The sequence below is a fragment of the Macrosteles quadrilineatus genome, unplaced genomic scaffold, assembly GCF_028750875.1.
Source record: "Macrosteles quadrilineatus isolate MER2022 unplaced genomic scaffold, UCM_ALF_1.0 Scaffold_1__1_contigs__length_201487025, whole genome shotgun sequence".
Lineage (NCBI taxonomy): Eukaryota > Metazoa > Arthropoda > Insecta > Hemiptera > Cicadellidae > Macrosteles > Macrosteles quadrilineatus.
In genome coordinates this window covers 167,556,330-167,582,708 of record NW_026542594.1, presented here as the reverse complement: position 1 = coordinate 167,582,708, position 26,379 = coordinate 167,556,330, and the positions used below count along the sequence as shown (strand labels likewise).

The 26,379-nt window shown below is 34.2% G+C and overlaps 1 protein-coding gene across 2 annotated transcripts; it reads left to right on the top strand.

Moving 5' to 3' along the window:
- Positions 1–587: 587 nt before the first annotated feature.
- On the top strand, positions 588–26,379 carry LOC128989317 (drebrin-like protein). Of its 2 annotated transcripts, none has more exons than XM_054411203.1 (12): positions 588–855; positions 1,817–1,872; positions 8,542–8,654; positions 15,147–15,359; positions 16,176–16,340; positions 16,603–16,803; positions 17,398–17,518; positions 19,786–19,874; positions 21,279–21,426; positions 22,267–22,380; positions 23,784–23,924; positions 25,070–26,379. In XM_054411203.1, exons 1-11 carry the CDS (start codon positions 773–775, stop codon positions 23,921–23,923), a joined length of 1,443 nt encoding a protein of 480 aa, XP_054267178.1. In that variant the 5' UTR covers positions 588–772; the 3' UTR covers position 23,924; positions 25,070–26,379. The 2 variants fall into 2 exon arrangements, with proteins under 2 accessions (XP_054267178.1, XP_054267175.1); XM_054411200.1 differs by having other exon boundaries at positions 19,783–19,874.

Here is a 26,379-nt window from a genome sequence, read left to right as displayed (position 1 = left end):
GTTTGACGTCACTAACTGCTGCGTCTGAACAGACGCGTCAGAAACAGACAATTTTATAATTTTTCTATTATTAAATTAAACTGTCATAACATAACCAAACTAACCAAACGTGCTGATAATGGAAAAATCAAATGAAGGTTTACTCATCTAAAAAATAGTTTTGTTCATGAAATAAAATTATAAATGCCTAAAATTCAACTTTATAATTTTTTAATTATAAAATTAAACTGTCATAACCTAACCAAACCAACCAAACTTGCTGATATGAAAAAATTGTTGACAAAAAGTTAGTGCTACCAGAGGGATTCGAACCCTGTAGATTCGGATTATCAGCCCGCTACGCTACCCACTACACCACCGAGGCCGATGTCTCAACACCGTATCGTTGCGGTATTGGTGTTCCCTCAAAGTGACGTCAGCAGTTATAGACGTCAAACGGTACCTGAGAAATCTTCCGTGTGCCGTTTCGGGACGCATTTACTTAAGTTTTACTCTATGGCAGCGTCACTCAGCTGGTGGGCGATATAAAAATGAAAACAAGTCTGACAATTGACAATGAATGAACGACCAAGAGCAGACAGAGACAGAAAGCCGTTCGGTCGTTCAGCCTCAGCCGCTTCCCTGCTTAGCTACTATTTAGGTTAATTGACCTCAAGTGTTTTATGCATGACTTATCTCACTAACTGTGAATATTACGGTTTAATTGTTTTTCCGGTGTTCACAAGAAATTTTACTTGTTCGATTAAAAGATTGATCAAATAAATGTAAATCAATGGCGCTGGGTATAGAAAAATATAAAGACGCCCTCATAGCCGCTTGGAAGGATGTTTTGGATGACAAAACCAACACCAACTGGTAAGAGTATTACAATTAGATTATTTTAGAATGTGTTTATAGGAATACATTTATATCAGATGGTAATTTTAAAATAAAAACTCAATATAGGCCTAACTACGCTCAAGTGCTTGACTCATACCTAAGACTACTGAGCTTTATCAAAAGTTAAATTTTTAATCTAGCTTTGAAACTCTAGCCAAGCATATAAGCTTTAAATCTCTGATTTTTACCAAGCATACTAAAATACAATGTATATTAAAAATGAATTACATCCTCTTTACCTTCATCTTTCATTTAGCTTTTTCCTCATTAAAATAAGTAAGTTAGGCCTAACTTAACTTTCTGAGCGGCATGTGTAAGGACAAATTAAGGCTGCACTTTACTTTAGGTCCTACACTCATTCGAATAAAAATATCGATTGTTTCATTCGATATATCGTTTGGTTAGTTAGGTTAGGTTAACCTTAGGCTACCTACCTAACCAAACGATATATCGAATGAAACAATCGATTAATCGATATATCGATCGATATTTTTATCCGAATGAGTGTAGGACCTAAAGTAGAGTGCAGCCCAAATTAAATTAATAAGTTAGTCACGTTCCTATGTTTTCTAACAGTTTGTAGTCTGTCTTGTTTGGCACATTAGCAAAATTTTTAGACGCCCCCTTCTGGTACAGAAATTATTAGCCTATTTAAATAAAAGCTAAAAGCTCCTTTTTTCAAAGCATTGGTCTAAATTCTGGTTTTTTTAGTAGCCTAGATTTAAGTTAATGTTAAACATTTTTTAACAGGATCTAAGTGAACCTAATTATTTAATGATTGAGGTGTTATTCCATACACATTAGACATAGGCCTAATAAATGTTTAAGTTAGGTAATTAAAATGTTGAAATAATTACAACACACACTGTATTATTTTAATACTAACTTATTCACTCATTATATTTTGTATGTAATTTTATTTCTGTTCATATTGCAGGGCTCTCTTCAGCTATGAAGGACAAACAAATGATTTAAAGGTTGTGGGTAAGGGAGGTAAGACACATTTTTTCAAACAGCTTTGTTAAGTTAATTTGAGCCATTCCTTTACCACGTAATTAAGAAGCAACATCAGCAAAACAACTGAGTCTGAAGAAGGCTGCACATTACCTTACACCCTACATTCAATTGATTTAAAATATTGATTAAAACTGTCGATATATTGATTACTAGCAGAGTACCCGTCCTTCGTACGGGGTTTGCATGCAAGTATAAAATGCTTATTGCAGTTATAAGTACTCAAGCTTTGTGTTTGCAATGGGGGAGAACACAGTTTGATAAAATTTGCTTCTTTTAATTTACAGTTAATTAAAGTATTACACATCTAACCATAGCTATAATGTTCTACCAATTCACCTAAACTAATAGAGAAAAATAAATTATCCAAAACTCGCAAAATATCACAAATTAGCCATGAAATTAAAAATATAAACTTAACTGTAAACAATCCTACTTTGACAGTTCTCATTGCGTATCACAGTTTTTTGTTGCTGCTTAGTTCAAATTAGCTGTTTTCATAAATGCAAAAAAAACAGTGCTGCACTCTATTGGTAAATCCTATAACTTTTTAATGCTTTTCGTGTCATAGAATCAACTTTTTTAGTTGAAACAGCTGACTAAATTCTTTAATTCCATTTAAATATGAATACTTACTCATAAGGTTAACATGGAGAACTACAGAGCCACTGGGGCGGAGCCCGAAAGGATTCTTGAGATAAGAATATGCCTATATGTTAATAGGGGGTGTGAGCTATCATCATGCCAAATTTCAGCTCAATCCGTTCAGTAGTTAATGCGTGATTGAACTTCAAACAAACAAGCACACAAACTTTCACATTTATAATATCTATATCTATCTATATCTATTCTATATATATAATAGGCTAAGCCGTTTTTTGTTAATCGAACTCCTCCGTTATTATTTGCCCAATTTTGACGTTAGAGGTCTCAAAATAAAGGTTAAAACGTGTAGTTGTGCCCAACGGTATTAGATTTTTGATAAAGTCGTTGGTAAGGGCGTCAGAGGCCCTTAAAGTCAGTTTTTTCTCCATAAGGATAACATGGGAGATATTTTTAATTTATAAAAACATATGTTTTTAGTTGAAAATAGTCAAAGTCTACTACATAAAAAATTAGTGTTTATTATGACTGTTAATGTATATTAAATGTTATCACGTTTGGTAACCAATGTATATTAAAGTATACTAATAATGGATCATACTACTTTATTTTAAAGCTGGGAATAGTAAAATTTAGTTGAGAAAAAGTTACCATGATTTACAAAACCGTAGGCTACTGTAATACCTATTTAAAATTACAAATCTTTGACATTCATTAATTTAACACGAAACAGCTGATCTACCAGACAATTTATTTATAAATCAAAACAAAACAAATCCTATACTACTAATTCATGTTTGTTGCTATACAAATTTTTTTAAATTATTTGTTGTGTACCTATCCTAAAAATGGGACCCCAGAAGATTTGGCTGCACATTGTTCAGGTCTTGATACAATAGCCTATCCCTTGCTTTTCCCTTATGGAGGGATTGACTCGACAACTACACACCGGAGGCCCACAGGCTATCTGTTAGGCTTCAGTATTCTGCTGTGGTGGTAAGGTTAAACTTCAATATATAGTTGAAATTTTTACCAGAATTGAAGGTGAACGTCTCGGTTTCATTCATAGGGAACAGTCAAAACTTCGAGCAGAGCTATATATGAAACTTCATGACGCAATACGTACACGAGCAGGAAATTAAAGAGTTCAAATAGGCTAAAGCTGATAGGAAGCTGATGGATTCCCCATTTTGCCAGCAAAAATGCTTGGAGTTGGATGCGCTGATGATTTCATCCAACCAAACGTCGTTGAAAGTATACAAAATGGTCAAAATGAAAGACAACGCCATAGCTCCAAAAACAGTGACTGTGATTTGATCAACAACAAAGTCTTGAAAAAATTGCCAGCTGAGCCCAAGGTGTTCGAAATCATTTATAGTTTGCTTGGAGATAATTTAAACGCCCATCTAGAATGCCCAGCAGAGTTTTTAAACAATATGGAGGTCGGTGGATTGCCAAGACACAGATTGATTTAAAAAACTGGGCAATGGTTTTATTGATGAGGAATATCAATACACCAAGAATGGCCTCATTAATGGAACAAGACTCCAAGTGGCCAAAATGGTTAACAATTTAATAGAATGTAAAAGTCCTAACTGGAACAAGTGAGAGGGGACATATTTTGATTCCGAGGATAAAAATGTGCCCGTTGGAAACAAACTTACCATTTAAAATGGAAAGCTGCCAATTTCTGTTAGCTTTATCATTTGCAATGATAATCAATAAAGCACAAGGGCAATCACTTAAAAGAGTAGCACTGCTCTTACCCAGACCAGTTTTCAGTCATGGGATTTATGTTGCTTTAAGTAGGGCTACATATTTTGATGGTGTACCCATATTCATTGCGGAAAATTCTGACCAGGGTAATTTTCCTGAAGGTGATTGATTTCACAACTAAAAACTTAGTAAGTTATTCAAGGAAGTACTTTTGTAAATAAAATAGGATAGAAAATGGATTCTCTACTTTCCATCTAAGGCTTCATTCATTACTGTATTTTATTTTCGACTTAGAATCAATATATAACACGATGGATTTGTTTTCTAAATTGATATGTTGCTTTGCGGCGCGAAGAGCAGCACGGGTTCACTAGTTAGTAAGATTTCATTTGATTGTAAATATACAATCCATATAACTTATTCCTTCTGTTTTAACTTAATATCCCTTCAAACACATTTAAATTACAAGTTGATAACTGATCTTGTTTTAGGCCTAGGCTATGTAATTTTTTTATTTTTTTTTATTAGATCTATGCCTAATTGTTATCATGTTGCATTTGTTTGTTTACCCATTGTATTATATGGATTAAGAAATGAAACTGCTCCAAACTTGATATACCTACCATTTCAAAATCTCGTTCGATATAACAGAAAAAGCATCAATCAAATCAAATCATCTTTATTCATTTTTTGTATTTACATGAATACATTGAATAGAGTCAAATCTTACAACTAATAAATGTCCTTAATTAGGCTAAAATATTATGGTTACAAATAAAACTGTTTTTATGTTGTTGTATGACAATGACACTAATACAATTTTTTTATTTTACATTCCTTGAATTAATAAAAAAATCTTTACTTGAAAAGATAGGATGAGTCAATAGGTATTCTTTAAGGCGGGTTTTGAAACTGTTATATTTTTCTTCACAAAGAATATTCTTAGGCAGATTATAAAGAAATTTAGTACCAATAAAAGTTGTTTTATTTTCAAAAATCTGTAATTTATGTGGTTCTACATATCTTTTATTTCTCAAGTTGTATGTATGTGATTTTTGACTGTATTTTTGTGTGTTAAATTTTTTTACATGTAAAATGGTTTCAAATATATATAGGTCATAAACCGTCATGATACCTAATTTGGAAAAATATGGTTTTGTAGATGTTCTATTTTTTATATTAAAGATAACTCGTAATGCTTTCTTTTGCTGTTTCAGAATTTTTTTAGGTAATTATATCGACCTCCGGACCTCACGTGAAATTAAAAGTTTTTTTTTTCAAAATGGTCAAAATTTCACGCTGATTTCAAAAATGATTGTCGTTTTTTTTGGAAACGTCCCGTTTTCCCGGAAAATGGGAAAAACGGGAAAAATAGTTTTTGCTCAAAACCCATGGTGTGGGTACTCAAATTGTGCGGAATTTCATCCTGAACAAGAATATGTAGTTTTTATTACGATCGCTTTTTAGTAAAATATCACCGGACAGGTTAACTAACCTAACATAACCTAACTTAGGTTTAGATTAGGTTAGGTTAGGTTTTTAGGATAGGTTAGTTTAGGTTAGGTTAAGTTAGGTTAAGTTAGGTTAGGTTAAGTTAGGTTAGGTTGGTTTAGGTTAGGTTGAGTTTTGTTAGGTTAGGTTATGTTAAGTTTGGTTAGGTTAAGTTAGGTTAGGTTATGTTTGGTTGGGTTAGGCTAGTTTACTAGAATAGGTTAGGTTAGGTTAAGTTAGGTTAGGTTGAGTTTTGTTAGGTTAGGTTAGGTTAAGTTTGGTTGGGTTAGGTACAATACTCATGTTATTGATAAACTAACCCAACCTAACCTAACTTACGAACTTAGGTTAAGTTAGGTTAGGTTAGTTTAGGTTAGGTTAGGTTTGGTTAGGTTAGTATTGTAAGTAAACTAACCTAAGCTAACCTTACCTAACCTAACCTAACTTAACCTAACCTAACTTAACTTAACCTAACCTAACTTAACCTAACCTAAGTTCGAAAGTTAGGTTAGGTTGGGTTAGTTTATCAATAACATGAGTATTGTAAGTAAACTAACCTAACCCAACCAAACCTAACCTAACCTAACTTAACCTAACCTAAACTAACCTATCCTAACCTAACCTAATATAAACCTAAGTTAAGTAGGTTATGTTAGGTTAGTTAACCTGTCCGGTGATATTTTACTAAAAAGCGATCGTAATAAAAACTACATATTCTTGTTCAGGATGAAATTCCGTACAATTTGAGTACCCACAACATGGGTTTTGAGAAAAAAAAATTCCCGTTTTCCTGTTTTTCGGTGATATTTTACTTAATAGTGGTCCGATCGTAATAAAATTTACATATTCTTGTTCAGGAGGAAATTCCGCATAATTTGAGTACCCACACCATGGGTTTTGAGCAAAAACTATTTTTCCCGTTTTTCCCATTTTCCGGGAAAACGGGACGTTTCCGAAAAAAACGACAATCATTTGTGAAATCAGCGTCAAATTTCAACCATTTTGAAAAAAGAAATTTTTAATTTCGCGTGAGGTCCGGAGGTCGATATATTTACCTTTTTTTAAGGTTTTTATTACTAGTCCCGCCATATATAGCAATACCGTAAGCCATATGCGAGTTGATCAGAGCAAAATAGATTGATTTGAGAGTATCAATATTGCATACATGAGACATTTGTCTCAAAGCATGTATGCCAGTTGACATTTTATTTACTACATGATCAACATGCTTATCCCAACTCAAATTCTCGTCTAGAATCAATCCAAGGAATTTTGTATGGTTTACTTGAATAATTTTTGATCCATCTAGCTGAACGTTTGGTTGTAATTTTAATCTAGCCTGTTTTGTATTGAATGATAAAAAATTTGATTTATTTGAATTAATTAAAAGATTTTTACTGTTTGAAAATTCACTGACTGATACAAGATTTAAAAATGTTTTAAGCTCTATTTCTTCCTGGGATTCCCCTGTAACTATGATACTGGTATCATCAGCATACAGGCATACAGAACCTCCTGCATTTATAGCTTTTGGCAATCCTCTCATGTAACAAAGGAATAATAGAGGGCCTAGGATGGATCCCTGAGGAACCCCGTGTTTTATTGTTTTAAAATCAGAATAATAGTTTTGAGTATAAGTGTATTTACTATTGGGATAATTGAATTTATGTTGAATTTGGACACATTGTTGCCGATTTTTTAAATAAGAAGAAAACCACTTGTGCTCCTTATTATCAATATTCAAACTAGAAAGAACATCAAGCAGCTTATCATGAGTCACACTGTCAAATGCCTTTGAAAAATCAAGGAAGATCCCAATTACTTTTTCATTTTTGTTGATTGAGTTTATAATCGATTCAATAAAGTTTATTCCCGCAGCATGTGTGGGATGTCAACCGGAAATTTGAAATGTTAGGCCTACAGCAAGTTTGGTTGGTTATATTAAAGGTTAGTTTAGAACAGTTTTATTTCAATACTAGCTGCTGTACCTGTACTTCGCAACGGGAAGAAAATCCGGGGGTAAAAATCCAGCCCGTACATCTTCAGTTGTCTAAACGCTAGTTATATGGACAGCGGGTAAAATTCCGGTTTTCATCGCTAATCTAATTAATCACGCTCTGACTATTTTCATTAGACTTCCAAATCCGCGGGGGTAAAATTCCGGCCGCGAACAAACTTTTGCCCGCTCAGGTTACTACGTCATAGTGACGTCAGCTTTGCCCAGGGGGTAAAATTCCAGGGGGATAAAATTCCGGCGACCCATTTAAATGACCTTAAACACGGAAAAATTCCTCAAAACTGTATAGCACTTTGGTCGCAAGAAATCTTTTTAGTTTCCTTTCAAAGCATTTAAAACTCTTTTCAGATTTTATTATTATTTAGCCTATAATATTTTATCCCAAAAACAGTTGGATTTTTGTTTGAAATTGCTTTTTTAGAATTATTAAGTAATTTGAACATTTTCCCGAGTTCTTGTATCATATGTGTGAATATTTCATGTGTGAATAGCATGTAGGCTACTTATCTTTTACTAGTATTGGTGGCCGCTACTCCTGCTGGTAATGATGCAGCTTCTGATGGACTTGGATTCAATGTTTTATTATATAATCATAGGCCTCAGTTAAAAGTTATGAAAGTTCTACTATTATTTTGTCCTACTGCCTGATCATGAAATAATTCAAGCGGTGTTACTGATAGCACTTCCATCCTTGTCCATGTCAAGAAGCAATTAGAAGTTATTTTAGGTTGTGCATAAAAATTGTTAGCCTATTACAAATAAGTTAAATTACTAAATATGAATGATGTGAACATTGTTCAATAGATTTTTTTATGTTTTAGACGGAGGTATTGAAGAGATGCGTGAAGATCTCAACAGTGGGAAAATTATGTATGCCTTCTGTAAGGTTTTAGACCCGAAAACCAGTTTGAACAAATTTGTTCTTGTTAATTGGGTAAGTTTTGTGAAATAGACTTAGAAAATAATTTCTTCTTTGCCAAGATTGTTTTTGTTTTAAATAATTAATTGGTATTTGCCTATCAAGCACTGTAGAATACACATTTTGATTTCTATTTAATTCAAAACATTTTCTAGAAAGATGAACAATTTTTAAATAACTTCTTGATCAGCATTGTACATGTTTATTACATTGACGGATAGTAAATAAAAGAAATGTCTTATAACACTTAAAACATATATTTACGCTTATTCTGTTACTCACAAGACGGTAAATATACATAAAGGATGGTAAGTGGTGATTGATTTCGATTGGACACTCCAATCATCATCAGACAAAATAGGCGAATGTTAATTTAATTAATGATTGTAAAGTAACAGATTTTGATCAGACTATACCAATGTCCAATGCAATAAGAATTTGTTTTGCATCATCACTCTTAGAATTTGTCACGCACAACATATCAGCACTATAAGGTCTAAAAATAAGCCAAAATATTGTATTTTTGATAACAATTCCTAAAAGTTGGAGGGAGCACAGGGGGGGCCTACGGAAAGACTGTTGACGGTTAAATTCATGAATTTAGAATCTTGAATTTAAAAAAAATAAGTATCTACATCTCTGACTCTGGTACAGTGTTAATGAAATACAATATAGACTCCAATCTAAAAATTTATTCTCAAAAATGTCGCAAACTTTTAACTACGTTGTGGTAATCTCTTGCAATCTCATTCAAAATTTAATTCCAATCAAAATAATTTAAACAAAAATCCTCAATACTTTTGAATTTATACCTCTCTTATCAGATTCTATTCCATTCCATTATATTTTATGCTTTGAATGATAGTAAGGTGTTTTACAGTGTTGGCAAACAATGGGTAGGCTAGCCTTTTACAAAATATCAAATTTATTCTCAAATCAAGCTGATTTTTTTATTTCAAATATCTCTTAAGATTCAGTGGAAAATTGGGTTTGGGAACTCACCCAATGTCCAAAAGATTATAGAGAATAAGCTATTATGGTAAAAAAATTCTTTCGAAATGCAACAGACTATCTGTCTTGTGATTGTACAGACAACGATAGGCCTAATCTATTAACTGCTGATATCCTGGATTACAAGTCAAATGAAATGAGGACATTCTTATCAAAATTATTGCTGTGTACAGGCTAGAGGAATATTCTGTAGATGAGTTTGATTCTCTTTTGTCCAAAAAATTTAGCCTAAGTGAAAATCAAATCAGGCAAATGGAAATTCGCTTAGTCTGCAGGTTTTCTGTTGCGGGGAATTTTCCACTTACTACATTAACATAAAATACCCCCGCTGCAGCACACCTGCCGACTAAGCGAATTTTCATTTGTGTGAATTGATTTTTAATTAAACCTATTTAAATAACATTAGGTTTAAGTTTAATGTGTACCTAGGTTTGCTGCTACAAGGAAACTAATAAAGTGTATTTTTTTGTAAAATATTAATAGTTTAGTAGGGTCCGCAGAATTGGCTAACTCTGGAACTCGCTAACCCCATGTTAAACGCCCTATCTTCAAATTTGGTCGATGGGAGGAACTCGCTAACTTGTTCGGTTTCGGAATTGGCTAACTCCGGAACCCGCTAACCCGCTCTAGAGCCGGGTTAGCGAATTCTGTCCTCGTACGGAAGTCGCTAACTCGGTCCCTCGGCGGAACTCGCTAACTCCCAATCAGAAGCCTCGCGGGCCGTCCAATGGGAGCCAAGCACGAAGATTTTTGGCCAGTGTTGCCGAAAGTGTAGTACCTATCGGTACTATAATCGGTATCGGTACCATAATGTCGTATCCTACGAATAATTAGGAGTAAGAGCAACGTAGCCGATAAAATAAATATATTTAGAAGTATTTTAATATTATTCTTATGGTTATTAGGGTAGAAAATGCATTATAGTCTTACCATAGACTAACCAACACAAGTAAACTTTACATCCTATTGTAAACTTTGAAGTTCGTTTTTCGTGTCTAATTCATGTCCGGTGACACTGATCGCTAGTGTCGACGAAATTGTGTTTCTATTATTTTATAGTTAACTTCATGATTTGTTCTTTACTGTTTGGTTATATAAATAGGGTACGTGTTATAAGTTGTGATTAAAACGTTTTATTTGGTTAAACGAGGTTTTAAATTACTGAAAACAAGAAACAATTGTAAACAAAACACGACCTCTAAAGACAGTGCACCGGACATAACTACTATGAGAAATGTACTAAGTTTAATATAAGGGAGTATGTTTTATATGTGGTTTTCTTACTTAAATAGTAGTTTATTGTGATGCAAAATGATAATACTGTACATTTAATTAGGATATTATACATGTTATAAAATATCTATTTTCGTAGTCCACCCTTTGTTTCTTTTATTCGAATAAATACCATTTTGTTAACTTCTGCAATAAAATTATTAAGTTCGTATTTTATATACTGGGCTCGTAACCTTTAATCATAAAATTGAATTATAAATCATGATAAAATTTACACGTTAAACGCCATTACAGAAATGCATTGCAGTGGTAATTTATTTAAAAATAGAGCTATTGAATTTAAATAAATATTGATCAATACATTATAAAGTGGTAGGCCTAATGTATTAATGGATTGCATAAAAAATTTGTCTATGCATAGATACAAATTGCAAATTTCTATTATCGTAGGCTATTGGGCCTACTGTAGTGTACAACCCGTGTCATCCTCTTAATTTTGTTTAATTAATATTAATTTTACGTCTTTCAGTAGGCCTACTTTTTAAAAGTTTTGAGTTTTTATGGTTCTAAATGGACCCAGGCGTCAGTGGCGGTTCTAGGACCTTGTCAAGGGTGGGCCACCGGGGGGCTTGGAGGGTGTGGACTGTGGGTGGAGCATTGGGGGGTCCTCCCCCGGGAAAATTTGGAATTTTCAAAGCAGTTTGGTGACTTTCTAAAGCCATTTTTAACACCTAAAACCTTGCCTAATTGTCCATAAACTCCGCATTTCACCTGTTGTTTGTCATGAGCAAATAGACATTTTAAAAATTAAACTATGGCGATTGCATAGCCTATTGCATTCATGAATTTCAAAACACTGTAGACTACGGCCATATCCTCCTAAAAAAGCCGTTGGGTGACTTTCTACAGCCAGTTTTAACGTCTAGAACTGTGTGCAAAACCTCCCATTTCCCCATTTTTATTTGTCATGAATAAGTATAGACATTTTTAAAACTAACTATGACGATTGCATTCAGAAATCTCAAAACATATTGTAGGCTACGGCAATATCGTCCAAAAGGCTGTTTACTGACTTTCTAAAGCCGTTATTGACGTCTATTTGTGTCCAACTGTCCAAAAACCTGCCATTTCACCTGTTATTTGTCTTTGTCATGAGCAAGTAAGTAGACATTTTAAAAATCAAACTATGACGAACTTGCATTCATGAATTTCAAAACATAGGCCTACTGTAGACTACGAAGCCATATCTCCTAAAAATAAGCCTTTTGGTCACTTTTATATGACCATTTCTAACGGCTAGAACTGTGCTCAATAATTATCCTAAAACCTTCCATTTCACCTATTATATGCTTTTTATATGTCATGCAAGCAAGTAGATACGTTTTTTAAACTTATGTTTTTCTACAGTCCATTTCATAGATCTGTCACAATATGTATAGTATCGAATTCAGTACATTGACTATACAAAACTTTAACATTAGTGTTAATATAGTAAATGGTAAAAGGCTACTGGTGCTACCGCTGATTGCTGGTTGATGCCTGTGGCCTGTATAAAGTTAGTGGCTAGCAGACAATTTGACAACTATGGAACATCAGGAAATCAGCTGTTTTCCCGTCCTTGTATGGTCCTTGCTCGCACGCTCGGCGCTCGCCTTTGCCCTAGCATGTCAACAGCTGACTGCTGAAAAAATTGGATGATGCGTATAACCAAAGCCACCTCTGTATAACTAACTTTCCATTGCGTAATATTGTTTTATTTGCGGTGCTATTGTCCACAAAGTTGATCTATGTGGAACTTAATACTACTCCTGCCATCGCTTATTAAGTTTAATAAAATCTACATTGATGTCTGTTTTATGACATTGTGTGTTTTAAGGGCGAAATGTATGTTTAAATTTATTTTTCCAGGGTCCAAGGGGGGGGCTTTAGCCCCTGTAGCCCCCCCCCTTGGAACCGCCACTGCCAGGCGTTCTTGTTTGTTACCATTTTTATGAATGGTGGCTATAGCTAAAACTACCTGATCTTATCTAAAATCAAAGCTATTGTCTATTGAGTAGCTCAGTACCGGGGAACGGGGAACCGAGCAATGGCTTGGTATACACTCGATTATAAAAACAATATAAAGGAAACCCAACACTCAAATCAGGAAAATCCGTCAAGTCGTTGATTAAGAATCGTGAATTAAAATAACCCTGTTCCGTTTTATTATATGTATTATATCTTCTCCTATTATTTACTAGAGTGCATAGGTGTACAATCTAAAAACTGTTTTAAAACATGTAACATTATTACTAAAAAATTCAACACATTTTAGAATTAGGCAACTATTTACTAGTAGACCTACAATGCTTTGGTTTGAACTATTAGGCCTAGATTTAGGCCTAAGCTATTCCATAATTTATATGAAACTTAGTCTATGTCATATTTTTTTACACGTAAGTTGGAAGATTCAACGACGAACATTTAATTTTAAATCTATGAATTAGTTATGAAAGTTACAATGGTTGATTACTGTATTAATTGATGGTTTTGGTTTATTACGACATTACGATTAAATTTGTTTTCCGTGTTTGAGAACTTGCGTGTATTTTAGCTTAATTTCGTAGATGTTTAATTATTTAGTACCAATTAAACTGAATTTTCAATATTTTTCACATTTTATTATTTTTTTTATACTGATAGCATTTATGTTTAAGATCAAAATCATAAACATTTAATTAATTGGCCATTGTACAGTTCAATAAAAAAACACTTTTTCATTACTTTTTAATTGTCTTTTAATTACTTTGGGCTAGTTATCTGTTCAAAGTGGAGTTGATAACAAAAAAACAATAACGTTTACTGTATCTTCATTGACACTGATATTTTGAAATACGGCAGTGTACAATTATTTCGTCGTGCAAGGTTGGCAACGCTCCATGCAGTGGGCGCGGCTGGGTTAGCGACTTCCAGAGTTAGCGAATTCCGCCACGAGACAAAATCGAGTTAGCGGGTTCCGGAGTTAGCCAATTCCTGACTGAGACGGTTAGCCAGTTCCAGAGTTAGCCAGTTCCGACACACGACCGAGTTAGCGAGTTCCTGAGTTAGCCAATTCCTACGTCTCGTTTAGTATAAAATAAATAAATTAGCCAAGTTTGATAAAAATATATCCATAAACAAGCAAACTACAACATTTTACAATATTCTCCATAAGAATAACATGGGAATTTTAAATTTATAGTTTTTTTAATTTTCTCTGTTGCCGATTACTGTACAAAAAAAACTTTGATATACTAAATTATTTGTTTTTTTTAAGCTCTTTAAAAGGGTTTAGAGAGAAATTGGGAAATTTTGTGTTTTGAGGGTTAAAAATGAGAAAAACCAATTTTTACCCAACAAAACCCCCTGTAAAACCCCGTTCCCATGGTCCGATCATACTGGTTTGCAAACTCATTCAAGTTTATCCCGCCTTACACCTTTAAACCAAATTTCATCAAAATCGGTCAAAAATTACTCAAGTTATCGCGTTCACGGACGTATATATATATACATATATAAAAATTTGAACGAATGGTGTTTTTGGCCTCTGGGGATATCAAAATGAAAAAGTAAATCGGTCCCGGGCTTAGGTCTTACCGTGCCACCTACGGTAATAGCTACTTCCCTATAGGGAAATTCGCTAAAAGACATATTAAATTTTCCCAGTAATAGGCCTATAAGATGTTTCATATATAATAACTGAGAATATTTAACATTTTATAGATCAATAGTCAATACAACATATTTAGTTCAGTCAACCAGGACATTCTTTATTTTGGAAATATAACCTACAAAGATTATTTTAACTAAGCATTTAGGCTACATTAGCTCTTTTTAGAGAAGCCATATGCTGTATTTTTACAACAAATGTACAAAAAAAGATTTTATATCAGTGTGTTGACCACAGTCCTTCTAGCTTGAGTGTATACTGTTTAACTCAATGGTAATCATCCTACACAGATTTTAACCTTGGGATGCAGACTTTATTAGTAGCTGTTCTGAATTATATTCAGTTTTAATCGACTACTTGATTCCCGTACGTAGGTTGGACCAACAGATAGTTTAGTTAATGTAATAAAATAATATGAATATTTTCATTAAATTTTCATTTCATTCCTTTATTCAAATAGGCTAGGTATTGTCATTTATTCTCTTACAGTTTTATCAACATAATTTTTTTGATCAGTTGAGTATGAGATTATTGACCCATTATGTTTGAGAGTAACTATTTTTTTCTATTTTCAGCAAGGCGAGGGCGCACCTCACCATCGCAAAGCCACAAGTGCCAACCACATCAGAGACGTCACCAATCTTCTGAAAGGCACTCACGTCACCATAAATGCCCGCAATGAAGAAGAAGTTGACAACGATATTGTTATTGAGAAGTTATCCAAAGCTACTGCTTCTGCTTACAGTTTCAAAAACCGCGGTGAAACCGTCAAAGATTCAGCACCAGTGGTAAGATATATTGTGTTGTTGATATTTTATTTTTGGGTTGAGGTTGGCGTATTGTATTGTTTGGGGTTGGGTTGCTCTTGCAATGAGTTGGACGAGCCTTGTTTTAATGCAATAGTGGTGAACTTTAGTTCTGGAAATCAGGTTCATATTCTGCAAGATGTCTATTAGTCAGTGCAAATCACTGATTGTAATTCTACGATTCTAAGCAAGATATTTTTCAAGAGCTACTGAAATAATTTATTTAAAAAGTAATTTCTTTTTCTCCCTCTGAAATTAAAGCTACGCTTTCATAATTTACCAAGCTATCAACTCATGTTTTATGAAATTCTGTTAATTTCCCATATTATATCAAGTAAACTAGACATATAAATAAGGATTAGATGGCAATTAGTTGCTGAAAAGTCATGGGTTCAAGTTGTACAGAACTGGTAAATAAATACCCTGTTCTGTCAATTAACAATTGGTTTTCTTTGTGTACTTTACAATAATCACCCATTAGAGGAATTTCCCTGAAGTAAGTTAGTTATTAATATTAATGCACATTTTTAAATGTTTAGAATCAAAGGTTTTAATTTGTAAAATCCCTATCCATAACAAATATCAAAATTACATGGTTGAGAAAGGGGTTCCCTCTGTTTTTCTTATGCACACCAACTGATTTAGGGTAAACTACGATTCTGTAAAATTACTAAAACAATACAGTCATCTCACGGTTACCTATTGTAAAGTATAATAAAATATAAAAAGCTGTAGAGTTTGGTTCGATAATCTAAATTCCCTTTATTTCCCAGGCAATTAATTATGTAATTGTTGTAGGGGACAACATACAAGAGAGTTATCCCTCAGCAAGAAATAAATTCTAATGAAAGAGACAAGTTTTGGCAAAAAGAAGAAGAAGAGGAAAAGAAAAGACAAGAAGCCGAGCGGAAACGTCGAGAAGAAGAAAAAAGGAAGTTAGAGAACGAAATTAAACAGCGTGAAGTAAGTGTGTTTTACAATTTTCTGTAAAACATCAAATAAGTCCATTTATTCTCATAAAACTTTGTGAAGAGGAAGTATAAAAAATAGTGATTTAAGATACAGAAACAGATTATTTCTTCTGTATAGACTACAACTCGTGTATAAAATTACAAAACCAATGTTTGTACAATGGTAAGTTTAGTAAACTTTTAGGTTTAGTTTGCCAAAGTAGTCAGAGTAACTAAATTTATTTGGCAAATTCATTCACGAATAATTTGTGTAGATTGAGGAAGCGGTGCAAAGGGAAGCGAAGATTAAGGAGAGAAGCAAAAGCATCTCTGTTTTGAGAGAGGTGGAGAGGAACGAACTGATGAGGGTGCAAGCGGCCAACATAGTGGAGAAGGAGGACACTCTAGAAGATAGAGAACAAGAAGAGATTGAGAGGAGGGGACGAAGTGAGATCCTGAAAAGGGAAAGGAGTCAGGTAGGAACAAAGTTGGTCACTGAAACATTTTCTTATTAACTGAGTGGATCTGTAAAACGTTCACTGTTATGCTAACTTCTCAAAGCCGGTTGAAATAATCACACTTTCAAATTTTGCATGATTTGTTTAGGAAGCAGCCCCTAGGGGGTGTAAAAGCTTTGTGTGATTCTTAGGAGAAGACATGGAACACATAATAAGCTTATTATACAAAGGCTTAAGATCAGCTGATTATATAAAAATTCACCAGCAAACAGCTGATTGAGTTATTTAAAATGCTCAGGACAGTCGAGATGTGTTACTATTTGGATGGGTTTATCACATATCGGTTTCTGTTTAAATATGGAGGGTTTAGGGGTTTAACCCCCCCCCCTTGACCTTAAAATTGTTAAAAATAAAGATTTTAGTGGGAAAACCAAAGCTGAAGGGGTTTTGATTTCGATTATACTTGAAGATAAGGTACTATGTATTGATTTTACATGTATGTAAATGTCAATAATCACAGTTTTGTAAACCTTGCTCAATCATTTTCAAAATGTATCAAGAAATTAGCTAATTTGGATATTTTAAAAACATTAAACGTTTCTTTATTTCTAGGAGGCCCAAGCTTTGATATCCAAGAGGACTATCAATGCTAGAGCAGTTTTTGAACAAAACACATCAGCTGGTCAAATGCTACAAAGAAGAGCTTCCTATCAACCTTCTTCCAACTCTTCAGGTAAAAAAATCTAATTAAATCTCTATTGAATACTGTACTTATTTCTGAGTACAGGGACAGGGGGTGGAAGCATGCACACTGCTTTCAGTTGATAAGCAATCTACTTCATTGGACTATCTCAAAGGTCCTCTTGCTCTTAAAATATATGTTAGACTTTTAAACGTTTGGCCTACATAACTTCCACTGATGTCCGTAAACCTCGCTCATCTTCAATAGCCTTTCATAGCAACTCTGTTGTATAGGGATTTCCATCCAATTTGGCTATTTGCAAAGAATATTTACTGGATTTGCATTCAACTCTATGGGTTGTTTCCACAACTTTTAATCTTTGACCCTATCTGACCTTATGATCCCTTTCTATCATTACCCTTACGTTTAGGTGCTGTATAATTTGAACTGTAATTGGCCTGGAGTATGTCCCAAGTAATGCTGTCACACAAACAGTTATTAGGTCAATTATATACCACTTAGTCCTTGTTTCATTTTTGTTTGTTGTTGTTCCGGATCAATATAGACAATCGAAAAAGGTTATACTACCTGTGTCTGCCGATCTATCCTGATGTATCCTTTACAGGAGATGCATTTCAACGATTTAAATCATCATCATCAGTCCTAATATAAGCTCTTAAACTTCCCCATTACAAATAACTGGGACTTCTTGTGAAGTTTGAAAACACATACACAAACGTTACACATAAAAATGTTACTGTAACGGATAAAAAATGGATGATGTGCAGTAAGCATCTTATATTTGAACTAAGAACATGTAGACACGCCCGTCGGTCCAGTGTTGAGGTTATTTGGAGAGTTGACTTTTGTCCTGTGCGAGGAAGTTCAAGAGTATTAGGACTGATGATGGGATTGATAGCCAGACACAGGTAATTTCACCTTTTTCAATAATCCTTTTTTAATCCTTGTAGAAATTTAATACAAGACATTCAGTACCAAACCCTGCCACATACATCCACTATTTCCAAAGTCCAAACATTTTAATTATGAAAATGAAATGAAATGAAAAAGTGCTTTATTAACAAAAAAATAAACTACATAAATACATATGAACTTATAACTAAACATAATCTTCTGCATAACAACAACAAAATTACTAAAAACAGCACATTACAGCAATGGTCATAAGACCGTCTGCCGGGTTGACAACATTTTATTTTATACAACAAAAAATGTGAAATATTTGTAATAAGCTGTAATATGTATATTGTTTTGCTGCTAGACATTGAATTCTAAAACCAAATCCCACCTATACTTCCAAGCCTCTTTAAGAAAATTTGCCAGCGAACGCCAATCCTTACCATTAAGAAAATTTATAAACTCTGAGCGAGTTAAAACAGGTTTCAATAGCCATTTATTTCTAATTTGTGTTAAAATTGGACAACGAGCAACAAAATGATAAGTGTCCTCATTCTCATTTAGATTACACAAAGAACATATAAAATTAGCGTCTGTCATCCAAGGTTTAAAATTTAAGGAAATAGTCTCTGTCCTTACTTTGAATACCCATCGTCTAACAATATCAGGAACGTTATCTGATAGATATCCATTATCTCCAAGGTCAAGATTCAGTGAAGCATAAGTTGTGTGGTATCGTGAGGCCAATGCCGCCTGGACTAACCCCCGCCTGCTCTCCCCCCTTACTGCCTCTACTACTGATAACAGGTGTCGCTGGGTATCCTCAATGGAATTCACATCAAAGGATAATTCAATTCCATGTTTACTTCCAAGACCCTTCCAATCTCTGCTCCAATAAATATTTTCGCTGATTATTTTCTTTGCTAATTTATTTGGTAGACGGTTCGGCGGCAGTGACAGAGCATGTATGATGTAACGAGCATGCATGCTGAGTGTATAAATGTACTCTTTTTCTAGTCCAGTTTCGAGATACAATGCATAGTTGGGAGTATTTTTTGCCAATCCTAAAATTTTCTTTACAAAATAACAAAGAGTCCCATCTACATAATCACTTTCCCATAAACCCCATATTTGACACCCATAACAAAGAGTTGATCTGACAATTGAAAAATAAATAGTGAATTTTTTACTTAAAGGTACATTTTTGTTATTTAGAAACAAACATTTTAATTAGTGAATATTTATAGGCCAACCTATCCCTTTATCCCTCCAAATTTTCTGGAGTTAAGTTTTATGTGAACTGTTTTGATCATATCATGTTACTCCACATTATTCTGGATGTTATCCATGAATCAATCAGCTGTAATATCGTAACCTCACAGTATTGTTACTTCCAGTAGTCTCCCCAGTCAAGGAGAAGGTGAGATGGCCGCCTACAGACCACCCAGAGCCCGAGCCTAGCAGTCCTCCCCAGCCCGAGCCACCCAGTGTAAGCTGCATTACAAATATAATGTTCCTGTTAAGAAGTGCACAAATAAAACACCCGTTACTAATTTGTCATAGAAATGTTTAAGTTTTACAGCCAAAATTAAATATTTGCCCTCCGTGTGGTGTCTTTGATAATAATAAAAAAAAAATTGTCTCACAATATCGTATATTAGATTTTATAGCCTGGTCATCAAAACTGGTGTTGTTTAATGAAATGTGACAGTTTTGCTATGATGCTGCGATCAGACAGACAAATCAACTATTTGTCATTGTTTGATGATATGTATCAACAAAATATTAAAACCCCTTGCATTGCATCCCTTCACTGGATTCAGTGAAATTGGCCGTAGTTTCACATGACTTTGATTGGTAGACAACTAGGTCAAAAGCAGGTTCTCAGTAAAATGATGTTCAATGTTACAAATAATGTTTTAAGACATATAAAAATATAAATGATGTAGGAAATTTGGTTTCAAATACACACATTGCAGTTTGAATATTGGGTCATAAGATGTAGACTCATATAGCCTTATATAACTATAAACTCTAGTTTCTGTATTATTCAATCTATCTCAAACACAATCATATTGTGGATCAACTAAGCCTACCTCAGTTTCCATATTACTGAAACAATCATTTTGGATCAACTAAACCTACAATAGCCGGGTCAAATGCAGCCTTAACTTCATCCTCCACTTTCTCTTCTTGGTCTTCATATCTTCCATCATCATTTTCCTGAGCCACGGATTTTCTGTGTATTCATTATAATAGTCAACACTATTTTCACTGTCACTCAATAAAAAACCTTTTCCGTCAATTATGCAATCAATTTCACTATTTTGCACATGTTGGCCCGCCATTATAAACACACTGTTGACATCGAAACAGCAGCAGACCAAAATGCAAGTTATTTTTACCAAACAACAGTATTGCTACCCGAAAAACCAAATAAATATCCCAACCTATTCAACAAGTCGGAAACGAAGTTTAGTCTGTATTGTGCTGCTATCTGTTGAGTAAACAGCAAACTACTATGACGTGAGCGAGCGGCGAGGCCAATGTATTACAGGGGGCTTGGTGGCAGCAGCGAGAAGGGCTCATCAAAGTAGACGAATGGGTTAAACTGGGTTTTCCTAGACGCGGAATCGGAGCACGGAGAGAGGAACGGGGAAAGCGATAAACATATTATGTGCTCGTTGTTAACATGGCGTTCCGCTCCGCTTTTAGGAAAACAGTAACATTAAATTACCTAAGACAAGAGGAGTCCGCTCTCCCCGTTTCCCTCTCTGCTTCCGCATCTAGGAAAACCCAGCTTAAAACTGAAAATGTTGCTACATGTATGTAAAATATTACTTAGCTATCACTCGTAGTTTATTTGATTTAAAATTGTTAACGGTGTTGGTAGGTCTTGAACACTGAAAAGCAACCAGAAACTACAGAAGATATTGTAACATCACAACAAAATGTGCCGGTGGAACAAAAGAATGGTGTTATTCAAGACAGCAATGGTACTTTAAACGGTAATGAAGTGCTTTCATCTCATACAGCTGATGGTAAGTGGTCTGGAATGATAAGCCCTATTTGAACTGTAATAAATTTAAATCTTTAATTGCTACAGAACAATGTCGCTTTGTATTCACAATCTGTGTCAAAATTTAATACTTCATAAAAATACATGTAGGCCAGTATTTTTGTTTTGTTGTTGACACTTATACAACATCAAGGAAAGTTGAACACAGAGAATGGCCTGATATCTGTTGCCCTGATGACTTTTTATTTTAGTGGTATTCTTGCTATCCTTGTAATAACGGCTATTTTAGATTAAGATTGATGTAGTAGAGGAGGTGTGCAGATTGAGCGAGGTGAACTTATTGACGTCGTTGCACACCCAATAAGTTACCAGGGACCTAACACTTGTTAAGACGCGGTTTGCTGTCATTGGTTTCTTGGAAAAAAATGTGCAGTTGCTTTTTTCCTAAAAAATATAGTGTGGTGCTGCTGTTGGGTATGCAATGACATCATCAGACACAGCCAGACAGCTCTCTACTCCATACATTTTAATTTCAAATGGCACATATATCCAGCATTACTGTAAGTCATGAACGCACCGACTTGTAAGTATTTACTGTATCAACAGCTGATTGGAAATAATCAAATTTTGTTATTTTTGATAATTTTAATAACGTAAATCTGCTTTGAATTAATCTCTCATTCAGAAAAGTTTAAACTAAATGTTTTGTTTTTAACATGAAAATTTCCGTAACTGCAGATAGCAGTGTGTAAATAACCGTGTAGTCTTTTTTCCAACATTTATTGACATCTCAATATAATTTCTGTAATGGTATTAAATCCTTTTACTAACTGTTCAACTAAAGAACCTTATGTGTTTTCAGCATTGGAAAGAGCCCAACCTTATTTGGACGATGCTTACTTGAACAATGGAGCAAGTTTAGAAGACTATGAGGACGAAGGACTGAGAGCTCAAGCCTTGTATGACTATCAAGCAGGTAAATTACCAACTTAAATATGTTTTGAAAGAATAAGCGCTTGGTCAAAAAATTAATTATTAGGATGAAGGAACTGGTATATAAACTCACCCAAGAAAAAGGTTCTAGGCACTTGATAGCATACAATATGTATTCAGCAAATAATCTTTATGTTTCTGTCCTATGAGGAAGGCTCTTCAGGAGAAAATAGTAGTAGGAGAAACTTTCTTTAGTGAGTATGTTGTGAATCCATTCCTTCTTCCTAAATATATTCCTTAGCCAAGTGCTAAAAAAATAAATATTGAAGCATGTCCTGGAATTTTTAACTTCTTAACATTGTGGTGTGACATACCTAGTCCAGCTGTTTTAGCCAGACATATTGCATTGAAATACATATCAAATCAGTATAATCTTTGACTATTGGATACTGATGTCAGGGTGTCTAGTAGTCGGGAGAAAATGGGAAAGTCGGGAATCGTTATTGAATTTCAAAATGGTCTTAAAAAGTCAGGAATTTGTCTTTATTTTGTTGTCACAGTTAGGAATTTTATGGATCATGTAAAATCTAATGAAATATTCATGTTTTTGTCGCGATCGCGCATGACGATGATCACTTTTCCATAACCGTGGGAGGCGATGATGGTGTATACATGGCCGCAATTGCACTAGACAACAATCACGTTTTTGTGACTGTGGCTGTGGGAGACAATGATGCTGTTTAGACAGCCGCGGCTGAATTTCATGATTTTGCAGCGATCGCGCTAGATGACGATCATGTTTTCATGACCGTGGGAGTCGATGGTAATGTCTATATAGCCGTGAGAGATGAACAGAATTTTGCCACTATCACGAAATACGATGACATTGTCTACACGGCTGAGAAATGTTAGTGAATTTTCTGCATTCATGCAAGACGACGATGATGTTTTCGTGACCGAGGAAGTTAATTATGATGTTTAGACAGCCACGGGAGATGTTCATGATTTCGCCACGATTGCGCTATTTGAAGATCATGTTTTTGTAATCTCCACATCACCGTGGGAAATATTCGTGATTTTGTCACAATAGTGGGAGTTGTTGATAACTTTTCCATGACCGTTAGAGACGATTATGGCGATTCTGTTGATACAGTATTCAGGATTTTGCCTCGACAACGAAGATGATGTTTCTGTGACTAAAGGAAGATATTCTGGATTTCACAGTGATCCCAAAGGTCTTAGAAGAATAAACTCCTCAGTATTTATATGTTAACAATTAAATACAATTTAATGAGGTGCGAGAAATAGGACGGAAACCAAAGTGTACCGTACTTCTTGGTTAAGTCACTTTGGTCATCCAACTATTGAAAAATTACATATATGCTTTGGTTATTTGTGTACTAGTGTTTAAATTTGAAGTGTTTAAAGTTTCATTTTGATTGGCAGCCGATGAGACGGAGATTTCGTTTGACCCTGGAGATATAATCACCAGGATAGACCAGATAGACGCAGGCTGGTGGCAAGGTATGGCCCCTGACGGCAGCTACGGCCTGTTCCCCGCCAACTACGTGCAACTCCTAGACTGAAGTGAGTCAAGTAAATGAGTACTTTTTTTGTTTTTGTTTTAAATCGACCACAATTTATTACAAAAATTGTATGTAGAAGTTTGAGAAAAGGAGAGTTCAGATAGCTTACATGAGAATGGGAAAATTGGAGACTATAAGGGGCTCTAGATACTAAACTTCCCCATAGATTCCTCTCTGGAACTCAAATCATCTGCCTCAGTATTTTAAAATATTTCACAGCTTCTGGTGGGGTGTGGGGTATGCTTAGTTACTGTAGACTGTATTTGTATAATTGTAGTTCCTGTAAATCAGTACAAAAACTTTATGGATATGGTCAAGCTATCAGGATACGCCTAGCCCTATAACCAAAAATTGAGATTTTTCAGCTATTAGGTTTGATATTTCTTAACTTGATGTCGTCTGATAGGAGATTTTAAATGATATATAAAAGTGTGAAGTAATAAAGTTATAAACATTTAAATAACCATAAATTGGGAAAAATTTTGGATTTTTGTATTAATTAGTTTAACTATATCTTAAATACTATACCAAATTCATGAAGGTATCATTTAAAGTTAAAAAATGCATAAATTCACAACTTTGAAACGGCAGAGTTTTTATATGGTATTTTTGAAAAAAAAATGTAGATTTACATAGTGTTAAATTATTAGCAGAGTAGTATAAAGCTCACCTACTAATACAAAATTTTCTGTTTGGTACTTGGAAAAGATTTTCAGTGGTTGGACTGAAGCCTATTGCCATTGGAATTGGACCAAAAAGGTCCTTGAAACAGGTAGTCTAACTTAGTAAAAAAACTACAGAAGGTATTTCACCAATCCTACAATTTATATGTTGTATTTTGTTTATTTAAATTGTGTTCATGCTCCCTCTGGTATGAAGATATAATATGAAGATATGATATAGAAGTTTTTATTATAAGTTGTGGGTGGTTTGCTAGTGTATCGGTTATTGTCTTAGCCTTTGATGTAGGAGAGAGGGGTACAATCCTTTACACATCCAGAAAAATGTTAGGGGCTTAGATCACTTTACCAAAAACATTCAGTATTCTCTCTTAAATACTCTTCCATTAGGTTTAACATTTTGAAAAAAATCCTGACCTTTTTTTAATGAATGGCATCTCTTAAATCACTGATGATTTTGTTTCAGGCCAGTTTTTAAACTGAAGATATTTTACTTCTGGTGGATCCAGTCTGGTTCTTTCTTCACTGCAACCCTCTGTACATCAACTTTGTGTGGTTTTCAATGATGCTGCCTAACCTAATTAATGCGTACAGTAGAACCTTGTAATCAAAGGTAATTGGGTGGACGGGTACCTCAGATAACGTCAGTCTCATATTTGTTTTTAAGTATCCCTTTGATTACATATGCTCAATTTGTAATTACTGGTATATCTCTTTCTGAAAATAAATCTTCAGGGTGCTTAGCAGCTCTGAGCTAGGAGACAAATTTGAAGAACTAATCTTAAGAGTCGGCAGGAGACAATCATTTTGTATTGTTGTTAAACTTCAGATGCCAGGCTAAACAGTGGTTGTCCTAGCACCGATCAGCAAAAACATGTGTTTACATATTTTCATTTTCATTTTATTTTCCACGGCAATGCCATTTACAAAATACAATCAGTTAATATTATAATAAGATATTATGTTAGCATATTAATCATGCACCGTAAGCTTGATTACCAAGCAGAAAATTATATGTGATTCTTAAATATATTTTCTGTGTGAATTGCTTTTTGGATTTTTAAAACTTTTGTTTTAGAGGTTGAAAATCCCAGTTTAAGTCAATATATTTATGTAGTTTGACAAAATTATAACAATTAAAATTCCAAAGTGGGTAGCAAATCACATATGCGGTTTCAATAGCTTTTAAATGAGATATTTTTCAACTTATTATGTTAATAAACAATGCCGTAATATGCTTCAACCATTAACATTGCCGTTATGGGCAGACAATCCAAGATGGCCAGCGGTCCTGCCGACTCTTAAGTTCAATTTTTACAGCTTCTAAATTCTCATCACTGTTCCAAACTTTTAATATTTTCTTTCCGAACAGTCATCAGTTCCCAAATCTTAGAACTACCTGGTTGTCAATAAAATGATATACTTCTTGCTCCGAGATTGAAATCCACCTAAAAGGTACTGCAATTTGGGTAATTTAGCTTCATTAATAGGTTATCAGCAAACACTGTCTTGAGAGGTACAGGGAATACTTTTAGCTGGTCTCCAAGATATTCCTCAAACTGTTTAGAAACTGTCGACAGTCGGGATCAAAGTCAATCATTGGATGAAACTTTGTATACATTTCCCAAATGGTTGTATTGACAAAGAATGAAGATTTTGTATATCAAGAATATTATTAAAACTGACAAAAAACTTGTTTGCACATTTTGAGATTGAGCTGAAATTGTTTTCCTTTTTGTACTCATGGTAAGGGACTTACAGTAAATGCTTAAAATC

Excerpts from the sequence above, each read along its gene's own strand:
- LOC128989317 (XM_054411200.1), top strand. The coding sequence starts at position 773 with ATGGCGCTGGGTATAGAAAAATATAAAGACGCCCTCATAGCCGCTTGG. Across the intron at positions 19,875-21,278 it reads CCCAGCCCGAGCCACCCAGT|GTCTTGAACACTGAAAAGCA; the intron begins GTAAGCTGCATT and ends CGGTGTTGGTAG. Across the intron at positions 21,427-22,266 it reads TTCATCTCATACAGCTGATG|CATTGGAAAGAGCCCAACCT; the intron begins GTAAGTGGTCTG and ends ATGTGTTTTCAG.